Here is a 20308-nt window from a genome sequence, read left to right on the forward strand (position 1 = left end):
TAGATTTGTACATTTTGTTTCATTATAGCTATTTTAGTCTAATTCGCTTGTGGTATTTTGGAACCGTATCACTCATTTACTGGGAGGTGAATGTTCTCGTATATATCATTGTCGATATGTGATAAATTATGATGTTGCTTTTATTGTAAATAAGCATGTATTGTGCATATTTGATGCATGTATGATGTTCTTTCTCTTTATTTGCAGCTGGCTGTTCTCCGTTCGAAACAAGCTTACTCAAAGTTTCTAGAATGTCATTACTTAAACTGTTTAAATCTTTATTTCTATATTTTCATTTTTTTCTATCCTTTTTCTATGCTTTTGTCATGTGACCACGGAATTATTGTATTTGTAATTACTGTATGTGACGAGATACGGTAAATGTATAAGTTACCGAAACTATTTCCTTGTTCTTCTATATTTCATCATGCAAACGCATTGATTATATTTTTAAGAACAATGTTACTTTAAAGATAATGCTACAAAATTAAATAAAAACGTGAAGAAAACTACATTCCATGGACATGGACATAGCGCTTCCCCTCAAGATAAAATTCAATATTATTTAAGAAAATATTACTTTAACAATGATACTAAAATTAAGCAGTAGATTATATTTAGGGGAAATGTTTTACAATAGTATATAGTTATAATCTTGATCTAGTAAAAACAATATCAGTTCTGCAAATTGAAAGTGTCGAGTTTTAAAGATGATATCTTTTTACTCCTTATTTTGTTCACTTTTGAGAAACGATCAAACGTCAAAGTATATGGCTTTTAACGCTATATAATATTAGTCATTCGTTTGCTTTGGTAGAGGTGTTAGCTATGGTTACATAATTATAAACATATAGCAGATTGGAAAATTACATAACAGAATTTATCTAAACCGTGCATGATCTTAGAGAATATAATAACAGACATATTGTAAGCGAAGTACTGGGGTTCGAATTATCTGTTCTTGAAATTAATCTGTAACTGAATATTAATGTATATACTCGAAAATATATTATGTTTTACTTCTGTATGTATAAGTATCTCAGTATTTGGAAGTTAAAACGAATACATTTCTATGTACAATCTGAGATTTCTTGCATAATTCTACATTAGCATCTATCACCGAACTACATATTAATTTTACTCAAAAGGCCGAGATGAGAACATTTGACTCAGAATTCAGATGCATGTAATTGTTCCCTTTGAACAATTTCTACCTCACAATAGACAACAAAATTTAAGAAATGTATTTCATATTCTTTATTTATCTTTTAAATAAATTCTAAATTTAAAAGAAAGCACTTTAATACATACAAATTATAACACATTTTTACAATACAGCGATAATGGTATAATTGATGGATGATGTAATTCAATACACAAATTGTGAAGACAATATTCTTGTCTTCTTTAAATTTTACACACCCGTATTTTATTATATTGCAGAAACATATTGTATATCAAAATTTAGAATCCAACTTCATGAAATATATCAATTCGTAATGATATTTATAATCATTTTATCTCTTTGAAATAAAGTACGTACTTGCAGTTGGAGAGAGGACCTTTTTAGAATATTTGAAGTATTCATATGTTTCTAGAGGTGGGTGTGATAGTTCTAGTTTATCTATTCTAATTATTTAGAATACAGTATGAGGGAAGTATATAAGAGTCTGCTAATAAACCATATTACATAACAATGAAGAGAGAGAAAATAGTTCACCGTACAAAAAATCAAATTGTGTTTAATATGAAAGGTAGTAGTGGTCTAAAAAAATAAAATGATACAGACTGAGTAGATCACAAAGAAATTGCACGTTATATAGTATATTTTGTCAATTCTGTCACCTTTAGCACGTTTGTATAACATGGTGATACGCATGCGCACTGTATTCATCGCCTACGTCATCAATATCGTCAATGTCACTTATATCACTTTCAGATTTAGATTCATCAAACTGACCATCACCCGATGTCCCGCCATCTTGTTCTGATTTTGTTCTTTTGTATTTTGTTCTTCTGTTTTGAAACCATACTTTTACCTGAAATAGACAAAATATATGCAAGATTGAGTATATTTAGTTTTGAATTAAGTTCATTTATATCATATATTATACTCTGTTTAAATTTAATGCCCCTACCTCCAATTAGTTAAGGTAGTTAAATTTAGATCATTTATACTTGAGGAATCTTGTTATATCCATGTATGTTTTGTATTAACAAACACACATATGAATAGCATGGTGTGTATTATTTGTATGCCTTACAATGTACATGTCTATTATGAAAAGAATATTATTTTTATTCAAAGGATCCATTATTCTTTTTGAGTTCCATAAAATGTTCAACATATACCAGTGCCTGTGTTTGATTAGTTTTGGTGAAAGACAACACGTTTATGACAATTTACATGTATAATGTTTATAAGTTTTCTTTTAGATGAATTTTGATCCAGAAAAGTTTGTATAAGTGTATTTGTAAAACTTGCAATGTACTGGTTATAACTTTACAAACACAAATGACATCATTTGTTTCCGCTCATATAAAGCATGTTATGTTATATACACTATACATGTATATGCATGCACCTACAAAATTAACCCAAATAACTTATTAAAGCCAAAACTGTCAGTATTTAGAATGTTTCCCGTTCTGTTTTCTTAAATGTTTTATACCTTTTTTACACGGCAAATAATTTCACAAAGGATAAGCAATATTTCTATGTGGATATTGAAATTATTGATACACCTGGAAGCTTTAAAAGAGAACGTATTCAGTTTAATTACTTTTGCTTTATTTTCTATCTTGCGTTTCCTTTATGATGAAACAGTTTGGTTAATTAGTATACAAAGATCTCCTAATGCAATCTCGTAATTCAAACAAAACATTAACCATACACCGTGCAGCCGAGAGATATGACTGAGTTATTATCAAATTGCATACTTGAAACAATATATTTGTAAAGCACTAATTAGCAGGGAGTTATGGTTGTTTAGATAAAACCCGTCAGTTTTAAAGAGATGCATAACTATTTTTGAAAAGCTAAGGTCACCGATTACAGATGGCCCCGCTTCTGGCAAACGAAGCATATATCCCATAACAGATAACTTACAATTATTGTTTTTGATTACAATTTATACCCTTTCCCCTGACGTTATTAAACACAAAAAAGAGTAATTGTTTAAATTTGTTGTCCAGTCTAGATCACATGATCAATAGAACAGAGCAATATATACATTCTGGGCCGGTGGTCGGGTTTTATATGCAAAAGGCGGATAATTAATTCCATAGGGAGGGGCAACACTACAGCAAAGGAATTTGAAATCAAAATCTAATTTCTTTGCTCAAAGTAACAATACTGGAACACAATTGATACAGTGAAAGGCAATTTTCACAAATGTTTAAAGAATTCAATCGGAAGTAAACGGATATCGGTTGGATCTGCGATCCCACGAGGCGAACGTGCAAACGTCCTGTATCAAAACCGCGTCAGGGGTCGCTGGAAACCTCTTGAAGATTTTAACAACCGTGACCGGCAAATTAGCGTTGATTTCCCCGCTTAAATTGCTGTCTTTATTAGCTATCGGACTGGAATTAAACTGTAATTATTACGAGCCCCGGGGCGGAGTTCTGCTTTTAAAGACCAAGAGCAGACCAACAAGAGTGTCTATAAAGTTGTGATAATGGCAAAACTTGATTGATTCTTAATTGGCTTAGTATTGCTAATGCGATATACTGGCTGGTTGGAGGTCTAAATCTCCCTCAGTATCAGCCCAATATTTGATAAAATAAAAGAATTGCCGCTGTCATGCTATTCAGAGAAAATTAAGTTGGACACTCGGCGCGTGTTATTCTGCATCGATTGGGTACTTACACTCAATTTGTCAGCTGCCACTATAGACACAACAACTGTGCTTTATGAAATTGATATCATTATCGGATAATTTACTCAAAAGATCAAATTAGAAATTTGCTATGAATGCATTATATGCTGTTTGTTTTTATCAAGGCTCATTTTCCGTGTTTGAAATTGATATACTAAAGGGCACCATGATCAGTGTTTGTTTAAATGTTTAAGAAACTGTGAAAAAAGTTATCTTATAGCAATATCATATTTTTTATAATGTACAATTACAGTCTGGTGAAGAGAATATCCGACTGTTTGATACTCTGGATGAACAATCAATAGCTACTTTCCAAAAGTTATCTGTGACTTACGTTTTTTGAAAGTCAATTATTCCGGTCTGCTGCATGTAATTTGATTGTATATTCTAACATTAGACATAGTATTTTCAAAATGGAAAATCATTTTGTGTTGTGCTTTTTTTAACAATATTTTGTGAAAATAATAATAATTATCATCATTATTATCATTACCACCAACATTATCACAATGTGCAACAGTAGCAGCAACAACATCATTATTGCCATCATTAGTAACAACAACTATGCTATCTTCTGTACATTTTGGTTTAACAATACCACAATGGTGATAGATTTTATCAGCATTTAACATTATCAGAGACACTTTATACCATCTTCAGTATGCATTAAAGTATTTCTAATATAAAATTTGATTCTTTATACCGTGTTTTGCCAGTCCGACATTAAGTCCGACATTAAGTAGAACCTATTTGGTGCCAGATATAAATTATAAATGACATATACATGTGCCAATTAGAAGATTTAAATATTGCTTAATCATTTAATTAGATACAAGCCGCGTGTGTGTCAATTAAGAAAAATTGATTGGCACAACCATTTTGAAATATTTTGTCTTGGAATGATTTATCAACTATTTAACACACACACAAAATTAATCTTAGGTCGATTTCTAAAACTGAAATCCTATATTTATTTCGTCTGTTAATTGACTGTTTAAAAAAATTCAGACAAAAGAAATTGTGTATGTCGTTCGCAAGCGTCCCTTTGAAGCCAGTATCAGTGATATGTGATCATAATTATTTACAATTAATTAGATATCACTACTACAGGTTCAATTATATAAAAATACAGGACTACTTTTTTTCAAGGGATTGATCTGAAATCATCAAGCCTGAATTAAAAACCACTACACAAAACATTAATTTTATCGGCTAAAGGGCATTCATCAAAAAGAGAACCATATATTACATAATTGATAAAATCAAAAATGGTATTTAAACACCAGAGTTGAAAAGATTTCCAGTATATGACTCAATTTAGACGAATTACTGCACACTCGATCCACCCTTTTAAAATGATTTATTATTTTGTAGGTCACAGGGGGTGTTTTCTAACAGAAATAATGGCTGCACAGGGTTTCATCGTCGTGTATAAAGAACGCTATCACCATATCAGATTTTGTAATAAAAAATAATTACTTTGTAATTTAGAAACCATTGTCGCGCGGGTCGTTCATTCTTACTTTTACATCGAATAGGCACCCGATGATCCCATCCGTTTTAAAGTTAGGTTATGTTATTTTCTGGTAAATTTCATTATTCTTCATTAACTCAACAGGTAAAACATAAACATCTTTCATTACATGATAAATCTAACGTAAATAAATCTGTAGTTATTAATTTCATTAAATTTTATAAAATGTTATGAAACCAAATTCATTAATTAAATTATTGATTTATTGTTTCAGTATTACTAAATGTATATGTAAAAGTAAAATAAGAAATACATGGGAAAAAAAGAAATTGTGGTTTTTCTAACGTTGTTTTTTTTTTCTTTTCCCCAATTTACAAACTTGTCGGTAATTTAACACTTGTAGACGGTGTCAGTATATCTGTAAATCACGCAATTTTTACATGTTTTCGGTGAGGTTATCGCGTCTAAATCAGTTATTTCGGCAAATTAATCATGATTTTCTTTAACATATAAATTTCTACTAAATACCTACTGACTCATTAACAACAATTACTGTCCAATATCTATACAGTATGATTCTGTATAAATCGTAATAGTTACAAATAACTTTGTAATTTTTCATGCACAATTTAACAAGTAACGTATGGTAATATGTTTTTGACAGTAAATCTTTTAAAACATGTTGAAATACTATTACACTTATTATCCCCCTAAGTTGTTCAATTAATCTGTTATAACATGACATTCTCAAATTAAATATTTTATTTAAATCAGACATTAGAATTTCAAGGGGAAACAACTACGTTGAAAAGTTTTTAAAAAAATCACCATTTAGAATTATTTTTATTTCTAGAATATTTACCTCTTCTGTCATTTTTTTTCAAACCGTATGCATATTGTTTCAATTATTATCCCTTGTCATTTTCAGAAAAAATAAAATTATTGAATTTCAACGACAAATGTAATAGATATTTTATTTATGTATTTAAAAACATGCATCTATCTGAGCCCCAGGTAATATCGGGTATCGTTTATTCATTGAATTTGTGTACAAATATAACAAACAAAAGCAAATAACACTTTTATGCCAGATTTAACCAATATCACAACAAGTACGTACAATTGCAAGAATTACGATACGTCGATACGTGTTTATTATGAAGATCATTTCATTGATCTTGTAAATGCAGTGGACACTTTTTTCTGTTATCTTAGATACATGCTTGAGATTTTTTTCCATAAATGTTTGTTTACTGTTCATTTAAGATTTAGATCTATTAAAAATATCCATCTATTTCATTTTCAAAAAAAAACTAGCTTTTATATCAAATTTGCACTATCTCTTTTTCTACAACTACAATAACGTATCACTTATTGTATTTTTTATAATCAGGAAGTTGTGATACTTATTAAGACATATTGTTAACTCATTGCGACGTTAAATTTGATACTGTAAATTGTTTATATATCTGTATATGATGATGTACTATTTGTATAAATCCCTTTATACAATTATTCTTATTTTGTGATGAAATGTACCAGATCTAAATAACTCAACGTTTCCGTTAATTTTATATTTTTTAACTTTTACAGGCACCAGTATGTGATATCGTTAAATTCACGATTAATCCTCTGTGTAACATAGCGTAGATTGCATAATGTTTAACTTAAAAGAAATATATATTACATTTTGATTTGCTAATATTTTGATATGATTTGTGTAAAGGGCATTATAGATTAAGTAATAAAAACATGTGCTTTGCTAACATTTGTATGTAATGTGACTTATATTTAAATAGATTTGATTGTTTGTATTGTGTATGACGATGTATTTTGTACAAGTCTGAAATTAAGTTTCTGTTCTGTTCTGTTCTTTTCTGATATATATTTTACAAATGTTCAGGGAGGAGTGCGAGCAGCCTGCTGTTTGGTATTTTTATCACAATAAGAATTACGATCATTTGTGCTAAGATATCCAGATGTATTTTAAACACAATGTTACGAGTCAAAGCTTGGTAATATATGATAACATGAAAGTAATGGATTGGTTAAAACCTATTAAAACTGTGTAACGAGAACAAATGGTGCGCTTATTAGAATGTTGTACGTTTTGGAATGTTTACTGTTATTTGTACCATTGAATTTATTAGAACGACATATTTCGTTCACGTGCATGTTATTTAAAAACGCTTTCTCATTAGAACTTTAGACTTTAAAATGATTCTTATTGTAATAAGATAGAACAATTGATTGTTGTTGTTTTGTTGTTGTTATTGTTGATGCTGTTGTTTGTTGTTGTTTTACGTATCATTATTTGCTTGTTTATAAAATGTGTGTTTTTATTGACTTGTCTTTAAAAGAACGATAATCGCCGTGCTATAAAAAGATATTTTTACAAGAACTGTTGTTTTATTTGGATTTTTTTTATTATCAAACTGAACATGATCTAAATATACTAATTATATTTACCTGCGTTTCTGTAAGTTGAAGTTCATTGGCCAGATCTTTTCTCTCCTGACCAACTACATAATGACTTTTCTCAAATGATTTCTCTAACTGAAGCAGCTGACTTGGGGAGAATGCGGTACGTATTCGCTTTGGTTTTCTGTATGGTTGGAAAAACAGTCCAGGCATACCACCCACTGTAAAGTCAGAAGAAAAATAAAGGTTAAATAAAATATGTGTTATCTATGTCAAAGATTAAGCAAATTCAATAACTTTTTATGAGTAATTTGTTGAATTTTATTCAGATCACGACAACAAACATTATTGTTGAATGAACTCGGCATAATTGTTTTACCCCCTCCATGAATATGGTTCATTAAAAACTACTGGGATTTCTTTTGCCAAAAACTGAATCACATTGATAAAATGTATAAACAGTATTGTTTCTAAAATAAAATGTATCTTTAAGTTTATTTATATTGAAATCGGTCTCCATATGGATGGAGAAATGAACAATATTTGGAAATCAAGCAACATTAAACAAATGCAACAATAATTTTCGTAGCATTCTTGATTGTTTTGTTTAGCTTTCTTTTATATTTTGATAAAATATACTCAATATTTCTGTAAATTGTTAACTATAAAACATCTTTATGACACATGATGATATGTACATGTAAAAATTTAAAATGAAATAATCTAGGATTTCACTGTTAATACGTTGGGTTTGTATAATTTTGCCAAAAAATGTCCATTACCTCCATCCCTATGGGGACTAATTTCAATTACTTGTAGATATAATAGGATAGGTAATAGGTCCTTTAACAATTTGTTGAATTTCATAAGAACCATATTATATTTTTTTAATAAATTAATATGAATATAGAACAGATAATGTAGTATTGTTTGAAATTTAAAAAAAATATATTTTAAGCTAGATTTGCTTCTGGGACCTTGGAATATTCTAATATTACAAAGAAGAGCCTCGTTTCAATGCAAGTTATTTCGTTTTGCGACAATGTTAAACTAAGATCTAAAAAAACAGTTCGCTTAAAATTACAGTTTATTAGATATTTTGAAGGACGTATAGGCAAAAAACGTCGTTTTTGTGTGGCACCGACATGTTTAGGTTATAACATTACTAATTACTGATTATCTTTGCTAATTAGTAAAAGATTAATGTCCCTGTTAACATAGTATTGAAGAAGACTGTTGCCCATTTAAGACAATGAAAGACTTCAAAAGACGGAATATTAATCAATGCACGAAATCAGAAAATCTAGGTTAATTACCAAAATCAAAGATCAAATGAAGACTAATGATACTATATGAATGCGCACGCGTATTTCATGCACATAGAAAGGTGCAAAAAGTCACCATTAAGATTACAAATATAGATCAAATATGTAGATAACGCCTTAGACTAACACATTAGGTAATAAAACATGCGGCATTAACTGCGATATTCCTATATAACTGTATTGTGTGTTATCATACCATATTACTGTTGGGTTTTTGTCATCTACGAAAATATGGATTGTTAAGAAGAATGGATGGTTTTGAAGCATTTGATTCGGCCTCTATGCGCTATCATCATGCATATAAGGGGTTAAACAATGCCGGCAACTCTTTGATGTGTTGATGGCATTGTTAGGACATGGGTTTTTATAGTGTCTCTTAATAAAAAGACAACCTTATGTATATGACAGGTGCCTTATTTCCCAGATGTTTCCCTGCACATGTATATTGTGTTTTAATAACTTTCCATTCAGAACATGAAGTATGTCTATTATCATATCCTCAATAAAATGACAACAGAAAAGACATTAAATTGAAGGAAAAAAACACATTAAAATGAATTGTATAACAAAGTCTTGGAAGTGATTATATCTAAAAACGCGCGGTCTATTGAGAGCACATGTATATTGACGGTTATATGCGTTGATTTGTAGATTTCCTAAATTAAATTTAATTTTTTGTTATCAGCCACAATGACTTTTTATCTATTTAAAATTATGAAATATAATGTACCTGCAGTTTATCATTTATTTGCACATAAAATTTAATAAGTTCGTACATGCTACAGTATAATACACCAAATAATTGCTTCATATTATTTTTAAGATTATTTATTATGAACTTATTTAAAATTGTTATTTTTCAGAAAAAATATTATCACTTATACATTTTTTTAAGTAATTTAATGCATATACATGTTGAAATTCTAATTATTGTTTCAACCATTAACGAATATTTTAAATAATGAACTCAGTGAAAAAATGTTTGTCCGTCCGCCTGTTCGTCTATTCCTTTATATTGTTAAGTTTTCACATAACGACTTTCATTGTATGAGAAACGGGAGATATTATCTGTGAAATGGCGTGGATAATTTCTTGTCGCTTTAACCAGAACAAGAACTAGGAATGTGTTATGGTTATAATATGGCCATAAATTTTACCTCGTTAACTATTAAATCAACCCGAAAACCGCATAATGTAAGCTTCCATTTATTGCTTTTTGTCAATGATACATACATGTACATGTATGCATTTTATATATATATATATGTACATGAATGTGTGAGAGACAAAATTGTTTGTTGAACATGTATATGAACATAAATGATAAAACTAACACATAATAATGTTCCATGACCCGGTCTTCAACAACGCTTCCACAAAACTAATTTACTTTCTTTTAAGAATTATTGTAAGTAGTTGTAAGTTGTAAGTCATCATGAAAACAAACAAAAAACGACCAAGCATCTTTTTTCTGAAATTATTCTGAATTATACTTACTACCGTATCTGGGCAGGAAACATCCTGGATATCTGTCTGTAATGTAGGGGTACATATGTCGGAGGTCACGCCCTCCATTTAGAAGCATAGGGTGCATCTGAGGCCCGACCGGCATCTGTGGAGGGTACCCGCCCATGTTCATGGATGCCAGTGGATGCCTAAATTGTCTGTGAGCCTCTAATTGGCCCAGATGCACGGCACCACCGGGACTCACCCCAGCACTGTGTATTAAATTTTCATGAAGTTGTCTTAGTGTTTCCGGCGAGGAAACTGTCCGAACACCTTCTCGGATATTAGCACTAGATAAATTAAAATCTCTCAAAGAGTCTCTATGTAATGTTGTAGAAGTCCTGTGTAGAATAGAATTGTCTAAATCACTGGGTGAATCTTTAGTCCGTAATATCTCGTGCGGTAAATGTTTCCGCGAATGTATATTTTCATGACGATGTTCTTTTTCTAAACTATTTCGCTCTATATCGACGTCAAAGTCACTTTTACTATGCGATACTTTTGCTATTTTTGCACTTCTACATTCGTTTACCGAATCCGGGGTTTTCGATCGTTTGTCGGTCTGTCTTTCACTATCGGTTCCAATAATTGAGTCTATAGTAAACCCCTTTGACCGACGGGGCTGCCCACCTTCACTTGTTGCCGTCATTGTTTTAATCAAAATCCACTATACAGAACTGCACTTTTTTCGTATAAACACAAAGTAAAATACAAGTAGGCTGATAATAAAAGAATAAAATGTAAGAATTTTCATAGAATCTTGTCCACAGACGAGATTTAACTTATTCTGCCATATTTTCGTTCTTGCACGATTAAAGAAAGATTAGAAACTCTAGAACCACTTAGAATAGTTTTGCAATAGCTAATGTAACAAAATCTTTCATTTTGTCTGTTAAAATGTATTCTTTCTATCACCTATATTCCATATTGATTCTTCTGCCAATAGGAATCGTGGTGGGCGGGGAAAGGGGCGTGCTTTAGAAATAATTGTTTAAGGTATTTAATGATTGGTCCCGCGCACAGATAACATCGGATAGCAGTATTATGGTCTTTTTGTGGTCTCTTTTGCTGTTGAAAAGAACGATCTTCCCTGCGGGATCTGATAAAACATTATCTGTGAAAGATCAAGACTTGAATTATTAGGGAGGCGGATTTTTAATAATCACCCATTTGGAGTAAAATTATTTTATCATTAAAGATTAGTATAGTGTAATAAAAGTGCCCCAATAAAATTGTAAATGTCATGATTTAATATTATGCTCTGCAATTTTCAAATTGACATCAATTTAAATCGAATGCTGAAATCATTATCATAATTAAATTTTAAAATGTTTTGATTTTAGAATTTCAATAATAACACTTTTATAGGGAATAATTGTCACCGAATGACAACATTATTACTTTAATAAAAAATGCATGTGATTTTTGTCAGTGATATATGCGACTGGAAATATTACATAGAGAATTCACTCGATTAAGATATCGTTGAATATTGATGAATCAAACACATCCAGTTGTAAACTTTATTAAACTAGATAATATTTTTTAATAATTTTTTTTTGTCAAACAGGTGTTAAATATTTTGTATAAATGCAGAATAATTTTGCATTTTGAGATAGTAATTGTATTTTAATGGCAGTGAAAGTACGAGGAAGAAAGAATCATAAAGTATAATTAATTACCCATGGTATCTAATTTATTTCATTATAACTAGAAAATAGTCCATAACAATAATATCATGTTCCTTTATAAAATATCAACTTATGCATTTTTCATATCTATAAATCGTTTACCACGTTGAATATCTTAAAATGGACTTGTCCATCTCAGAGACATAGATAACATGTTATCTATGTCTCTGTCCATCTTTAATATGGACAAAACAATTTATCATTTATAGGGGCAAATTTGATATATTTACTGACTGATAAGCGGGAGTGCAGGCCATGATCAGACGACGAGGAGGCTGTAGCTGGCCTTCGTCTGCTCAGGTCATATCGGTAGAAACAGCTGTGTCTGCAGGTTAAGGGTTTGAGTCTGTGTGTGCTTGATTTAATATAAATTCTTATTGTAAATATACTTTATGCATTTAAATGTGTAATATAAGCTACCCACTACCCCCATCCCCAATCCCCAGTCCTGACGTGCACAAAGTCACATTTATAAACCTCTACTTGTACATTTTCAGGTTTCTTCTAATAAAAAAATGTGTAACTACACGAGGGGTGATAATAAGTTCAAGAAAAAGCCCATTTTTTCTTATGTAATTATGTGTTTTTATTAGACATATTAAATTAAATGTGCGGGTATATTTTAAATCTTTTTTCTTTTACATATATTTAATTTTATGTATCAAATGTCCCTGAAAGTTACATGTATTATTGAGCATGTTATGTACTGCAGTTACACTGTTTCATGTCTACGTATACAAAATTGTTTTATTCCATTTTATTTGGCTTCACAAAGTGTTTTTTTTCTTCTTTTTATTTCGCTGTGTTCGTTCACTGTGTTCTTTCATTGTGTTCGTTATATGTATATAATTATTATTTTTTATTATTTTTTGTATATATATTTAGTGGCAGAGAGAATGACAGCGGGAATAAAACATAAATGTTGAAAAATAATAGATAATTAGAATAAAATTTTATTTCATTTAGCAACTTCAATTGTAGAAAGGAAGCTAAAACATGTATAGTTCATTTTGTATCAACATATAGATTTTACATTTGAAATGTTTTTGTTTGTTTGGTCTTTATTTTTTATTATTTTTAGAAATTTTGAAGAAAAAAAAACATGGAAGTATTAGACCTATATTATCTGATCGCTTTGTTTATTTAAAACCTTTCCACGCTTACTTTATCTTTAATGCATGTTTCCATGTTTTTTAATCTATACTGGGACCTAAACTATATGTTTTATTTTGTGTCCCAGATCTGGACAAAACTTATTTGACATTTTATTGACTAGATTGCGAGAGCATTATCTCCCATTGAAAAAAAATCTCTATCAAAACCAAGTCTGCAATTTTCACTTTAAAACTTTGTTTTATTGCTCCCTAGGGATGTCTCCTTATTATCCAAATTTTGGTTAAGGACTTTGATGAAATTGTTAAATAGAATCAGATTCCTAAAACATGCTAAGATTTTAGGATTTCATATTCTACCTTCCTAAAACGTGTTGAGCATTATTATTGGTGTCAGAAAAAATAGATTTGAGAGTTTGTTTCAAAATCCCAATTAATTGCAACGATTTTTTTTGGTGGGAGGAGGGTTATGGTCAAAATGTTTTGTATTCAACAGCATTCAGAATAATTAATATCGTGTATAAAACATTTATAGTTCATTCACTTCTTAATACAGATACCGGTGAACATGCTAAATTTATAATCGTATTAATTACTAATTAACATAATGTGTTTAAATCACGGGTAAAAATCTGATGTAAAAATACCATATACAACAGCTTGTCATTGTGTATGTTAAGACGGTAATTAATATCCAATTTGTGGGCTGCAATTTCATCCAACTTTGACAAGAATAAATGGAACTGCCACATTAATATATTAGCACGCGCTTCTCCTTTCCGTTCTGATGAAAAGTGCACGTGACGCTTACGTTCTAATCACATTTTCAAGAATGAAATACCATTAACCATATGCTTTCTTAAATGAAAGAGGATTAAATCTTAACCTTAATTATGTATGAAACGAAACTGTAACTTTTCATTTGAAACATTGCAAAATTTCATGGAAAAACGAATGTTTGTAGCTGTTTAGAAAGGTTGAATCAAGTTAAAAGAGCGGCTTATCTTAATTACCAGATTCTAGGCTATGTGAAATGCGCTTAATCAATTAACAATAACGTATGCAACAGAAAGATTTAACTTTTAGTTTTCTTCAAAAACTATGCTTTACAAAAGTTTGACCACATGAACGAATCTAACCTTAAAGATCGACACAAAACCACACGACAAACAACCCATTAAAGGTTTTTGTTCCTTTTGATGTTTATGCTACTTTATATAAAAGAGTTGGTACTAAAATTCTGATGCTGAGCCAGGCTTCGACCAGCTTCGCAACCCAATGCTACTGTTGAGAGGGCACAAACATGTTAACACACTTTACTGGTGGTAGCTAAATTCAATACGAAACCCCCATGTCTTAACACAAGACTAAAAGCTCGACAAATTATTTGTACTAACCAAGCAAACATATCTATTGTCTTTCTATTCAAAGATTTATAAATACAATGCACATACTATTAGACCATCAGAGTTACTTCCCTTGCTTTTACATAACTGCACAAATTTAAAAAAGTTTATTATATTAAACTGTTAATGCCTACTCAAGCACTACAAAATGTGATATAATGTGATATAACATTTTTTTCCGCATGGCTGAGTAGAAACGGAACAGATCTGGATGAAGATCATGATTAATTTGAAATCTCAACAACAACAAAAATTCATCATCTTATATTCATTACTATATAAAATAGAAGTTGACTTGAAAAAGTATGTTCATGTAATTTTAGAAAAATAAATTATAACCTTTTACACCATATGGGTGTTTAACAGTTGATCCAAATATTGGTTGATCTTTATCTTGTTCGATTGTTCTTTTATTTGTGTCGTAATTCCTCAATTATAGCAATATTTTTACATTTTGTTCATTTGCCGTTTAAATTTAACCTAAAATGATATATTTTCATTTGTTAAAGCAAAAGAAATAAAATCAGGATCATCTGATTTTTAGTCAGATAACAAGCGGAAATGTAGGAATAAATGCCCAAACGTGTTCTAGGTTTTTGTATATGCATGTATATTATATCTTATATAATTCTTCTTATATAATGTTCTGATAAAACGTTTGAACCGTTCCAAAATTTGAATCATAGTGAACATGTATTTAAAATAGATTAACAGCGGAAATAAGACGTAAAAATAGTGAAGACAGAAACACTAATGCTATGATACTTACAATATTTTATTTATGTTTTGTAAAAATTGCATATGTCAATGTCGGAAAACAAACAAAATATACGAGTTACATATAGAGGGATTCTACATGAACTCAAAAGACGTTATGTTTGCAGAAGTTCAAAATTTCAAAATCATCTGAATTAAACATAACCGTCTACTTTAAACAATTTTGCAACTATATATTTACAATGTATGATAATTATGTTTTCTGACTATGATACTTTTGTTGTTCTAGAAATAGTACATTGAAGTGGTCGCCATGGGATACCAATCCTGACAACTTCTCTAAAAAGTGAAATCTCGTTTTTATTTGTTTTTATAAACGGTGCCAGGTATCATAATAATTTTTCATTTCTAGAGGTAACAATGGACTCTTTAGATTGAACGCAAAAGGTTCTTGTATAGAATATATACTCCCGGTCGAAAGGCTGTTTTCAAATCAGATTTGAGAAATAGTTGAGGGACCTCTCGAGGCAAGTTCAACAGGCAGAATGCGCACACTCCCTACTTAGTACAGTGAATATATTATTAGAAGTTCAGATATATCTAAACTAGTTTAATGTATATTTGACAGATAAGCTTGGTAATACCAAGTTCTAAATATTCTGGCACGATTTTCTCGTGGATAATGGCGATGTCGCAGCTTCATCATAATCTAAGTTAAGTATTCGATTTTTGTATAGATTACATTTAATTTGCCTCGGGTTTTTCAAATTACCGAGTTTATCATTCCTAATTTACTATATACCTTACAAATTACGCGTTAGACTGTGTTACAATACAGTGCACAGTCTATTACCTTAATTAGCTTTAATTTTGCGAGATAAGCCCAAGAACGGAAAATATGCAAAATCATATTGCATAATCATGTACTTAAATATTATTTATGGACAAAAATATTGATGTATTTTTTTCTATGGACAGTAATAGCCGTATTGTTAGGCACAGTCTGGTTCTGGTAGACAAGAATTACGTGATTTGAACATTGATTTATGGCATGTGCATCGTCCTAGTTACCTAACAACTTCCGGACGCCAGAAATGCACCTAAATATTCCTTAACAAGCGCGGATTAACGACAATAATTTCATCAAAATTTGTAGCCATTTGGAAAATGATACAAACCCGGTCTGATCAAATTATGCTATTTTCCTCGCTTCAGAAAAACATAAAACACTGCCTTGTTACAGTGATAAATGACCACGTTACACGAATGTACCCGATTAAAACACGGTCCATTTGCACATGGTTTGCCTCAAAATGATGGTTATTATATTATACCGTGGGACTCCGATTTCAACTGGCTTTTCTAATTACCAGTGCTTCGGCAGGCCAATGTGAGGTTTTACATACATTATTCCCTAACTATGTTCTAATTATATGTGATAGCTAAAGTGCTACCCATTTATGGTCGCACTCGGCAGATTTTACGACATGTTGTCAAATTTAAGACAATTTATGGCCGTTAATAAGTATATATGACCACAAACGTAATTCCAGACCTCGACAAATCTGGGCAGAAAATTGCCATATCAAATGTGTAATAAGACAAACATCCAAAACAATTCATTGGTATTTTCACGGTACTTAATGCAATATTTATGGGTCTCTTTAACAAAAGGTATTTGTTCCAACCTCAGATTTAGTGAAATAATTACAAATATGAAAGGTGAGCCGGTTCAAAATTTCACCCAGACGAAAGCAAACATTGTGCCACCCAACAACCCAGCACTAGGGTGCAATCTGGACCGCTGTTCTTTTTATGACCATAGATTAATGATTGACAATAAATCAGATGCCGTGGGATGAAAGAAGCGACCCCTGCTTCAATCAATATATGCTTTTAGTCATGCGATAATTTATTGTCCAAACACTATAGAAACATTATGTACAGCCTTTAATAAACAACATTACACACATAAAGGCTGGTGTGTCTGGTCTTTTCTATTACAGATACACACAGTATATTGTTTAGTAAATGTACTAAGTTATGGTCATATTCACCGCCCATTCCGCTTCAATACACGTTTTGTGTGCTGCAGTCAACATGTCAGTTACGGAAATGGTTAAAGCTGCCTGTTTAACGATAACTTGGGTAGCCGTCGAATAGAAAAAGGTACCAATAAAAGCGAACATCCAGCGTTCAAAACTTGTCAGCAAATAAGCTGTGGCTGTGAATTGAACACAAAACGCTCGTGCAATTATACGTTAACGTGAATATATCATAGTATCATTTCTATTAGGATATCACCTAGTTGTTTTGTTTCCCTGGACTGATTGATAAGTTAGATTGACCAGACAATTAACCCGTTCTTCGTCAGACTGACCTGTAATTATATAGTTACAGGGTGCTTACCTGGCACATTTCTAAGAATGGCAGGAATGTAGTTTACAATGTTGAGGGATGGGGATGTTTATAGCCTACTTTATTATTCACTTAATGCCTATATAAATCCTACATATTTTTTTTTCAATTCCAAACCAAAATTATGATAAAAATGCCAAAACAATCAATATATCAATCAGCAAATACCGAAACCCAAAGACGTCTTGTATATAAATCAATTTGTAAAAAAATATTTAAATAAGTATATCAAACAAACAAACAAACAAACAAATAAACAAAAAAACGTTTGATAGAAAAAGTGTAAATGTCCTACAGCCTCACTGAAAGTTCAAACACTTGAAAAATATACTTGTATTGGAAATGGCCCTCAAAATGGCGTCCATGCAGATAATGCATATTATATGAAAATCATCTGTACTAAATTATGACTTCATGTCATCACACACTGTCCATAATATTTTACAACTGTTTAACGTAGGCAATAATAAAACATGCAGAAGAAGCACAAATACATAACAAATTGACTTTTGAACATCACCATCTTTTCATTTCTGCCAAAAAAAACCAAAAAAACAGAATGAATGGATGGATGAATGAATGAATGGATGAATGAATGAATGAATGAATGAATGAATGAATGAATGAATGAATGAATGAATGAAAAGACAGAAAGAAAGAAAAAGAAAGAATGAATGAATGAATGAATGAATGAATGATGAATGAATGAAAAGGCAGAATGAATAGTAAGGGAAGAAAGAAAGAAAGAAAGAATGAATGAAAGAAAGAAAGAAAGAAAAAGACTTGCTATTTAGCTGAGACTTATTGGTATGCTCGGCGGACATTTAACAAGTCATAAAGCTATCATGGTTTTCACGTACCCTGTGTTTAGGCCTTCAGTAGCGAGATACAAATTATTTAGGGCGTGGAGCAATAATTTGCCTGTCAAATAAACTGAATTGGTTGATGCTAAATGGTTTAGGGAACAATCTTTAGACAGGGATAATGATAACATTATGAACACAGGTGGTACAGCGTTAACGATACTTCCTTCGAAAGATTCATCCAATTCTCCTTATGCAATTGATTTTATTTCTCTAAAAGGCTAATAATTATTCAAAACTTATAATAATTTAGCCCAAATCGCAGCTTCTCAAATTAGCTATGTAACACGAGTAGACGAAATTTTGCAATTTATGCTACCCATCTATCAAGAATTTAATAGCAAGAACGTCAGGTGTGGAAGTCGGAACAGCGGGGTGGAGTAAGAATTGTATTATGTAATGGACTATTTCTATTAGATGCCTAATGATTATTTAAATTGTTGATCGTAATTTGAGGTGTACGGTTACACATGGTTATATCGAGTGTGAGGTTACGGGCATTAACAGTGCGAATCCATGAATTTAATAAATGAACATTTTTTTTAGAAATTAGACGTAACATCTTACCACAGATCATTGTTATAACAAGAGCTTCGTTCAGACGGCTACATCGTAATATTTTTAACTCGTTAATCTTGCACCACTCCATCATAATAATATGCTAAGAAACTGTTGACATTTCATATAAAAGTAATGCCATTTTACACATTATCTAAGTTCAATGTTGTCAAACTCACACTCTTAACTTTATTCTTTGAACAATAAGGAAATACATTACAAAGGTACAAGGTTCAAAGTTACGCCTTTAATGTTAAGGTCACATTTTATCGACGGAGAAAGACCTTAGTGCAAGAGCAGTCGACCTACCGACCTTTCATGCGGCTGGTGAATAGCCTTGTTACATGAAATATTTCAGTCCCAGTCGAGAAATTAACACAAAGTGGAAAGGGGCAACCCAGCAAACCCAAACGGTCTTAGACATTTTGTTCTTCCTGGCCGGTCTAATATGACAGGTATTTGGATGTTATCCTTACACAAACTTTTTCCTAATAAGACCTGTGGTGTTTTGTTGATCTTGTCCTTACATATACCGTTTTGGGTTGATCTTGTCCTAACAAATACAGTTTTGGTTCATCTTATTATAACAAGAACTGTTTTTGGTTTTATGTTGTCCCCAGAAGACCAGGTTTTGGTTGATCTTATTCTAACAAGACCTGTTTTTGGCTCATATTGTCTTTACAAGCATTGTTTTGGTTCATCGTGTTGTAATAAAAAAAATTGTTTTTGGTTCATATTGTCCTTACAAGTACTGTTTTTGGTACATCTTGTCCATACAAGACTTAACAAGTACTCTTTTCGATCATCTTGTCCTAATAAGAATTGTTTTTGGTTCATATTGACTTTACAAGTACTGTTTTTGGTTCATCTTGTCCTAATAAGAATTATTTTTGGTTCATATTTTCTTTACAAGTACTGTTTTTGGTTCCTGATAAG

General features: G+C 31.0%; 1 protein-coding gene across 1 annotated transcript; it reads right to left on the bottom strand.

The window, feature by feature from the left end:
* Nucleotides 1–1563: 1563 nt before the first annotated feature.
* On the bottom strand, nucleotides 1564–11479 carry LOC132739001 (homeobox protein EMX2-like). Its single transcript, XM_060726640.1, has 3 exons — nucleotides 10599–11479; nucleotides 7825–7997; nucleotides 1564–2039 (listed from the first exon to the last, which is right to left on the bottom strand). Exons 1-3 carry the CDS (start codon nucleotides 11254–11256, stop codon nucleotides 1848–1850), a joined length of 1023 nt encoding a protein of 340 aa, XP_060582623.1. The 5' UTR covers nucleotides 11257–11479; the 3' UTR covers nucleotides 1564–1847.
* Between the last annotated feature and the right edge of the window lie 8829 nt (nucleotides 11480–20308).

This window comes from Ruditapes philippinarum, unplaced genomic scaffold (assembly GCF_026571515.1).
Source record: "Ruditapes philippinarum isolate M1 unplaced genomic scaffold, ASM2657151v2 ctg565_1_1_1_1, whole genome shotgun sequence".
NCBI lineage: Eukaryota > Metazoa > Mollusca > Bivalvia > Venerida > Veneridae > Ruditapes > Ruditapes philippinarum.

Bases quoted from the DNA above. Each gene is read 5' to 3' on its own strand.
- LOC132739001 (XM_060726640.1), bottom strand. From the start codon at position 11,256: ATGACGGCAACAAGTGAAGGTGGGCAGCCCCGTCGGTCAAAGGGGTTT. The intron at 7,998-10,598 runs GTAAGTATAATT...CTGACTTTACAG, and splicing joins TTTCCTGCCCAGATACGGTA to TGGGTGGTATGCCTGGACTG. The intron at 2,040-7,824 runs GTAAATATAATT...TGTCTATTTCAG, and splicing joins TTCAACTTACAGAAACGCAG to GTAAAAGTATGGTTTCAAAA.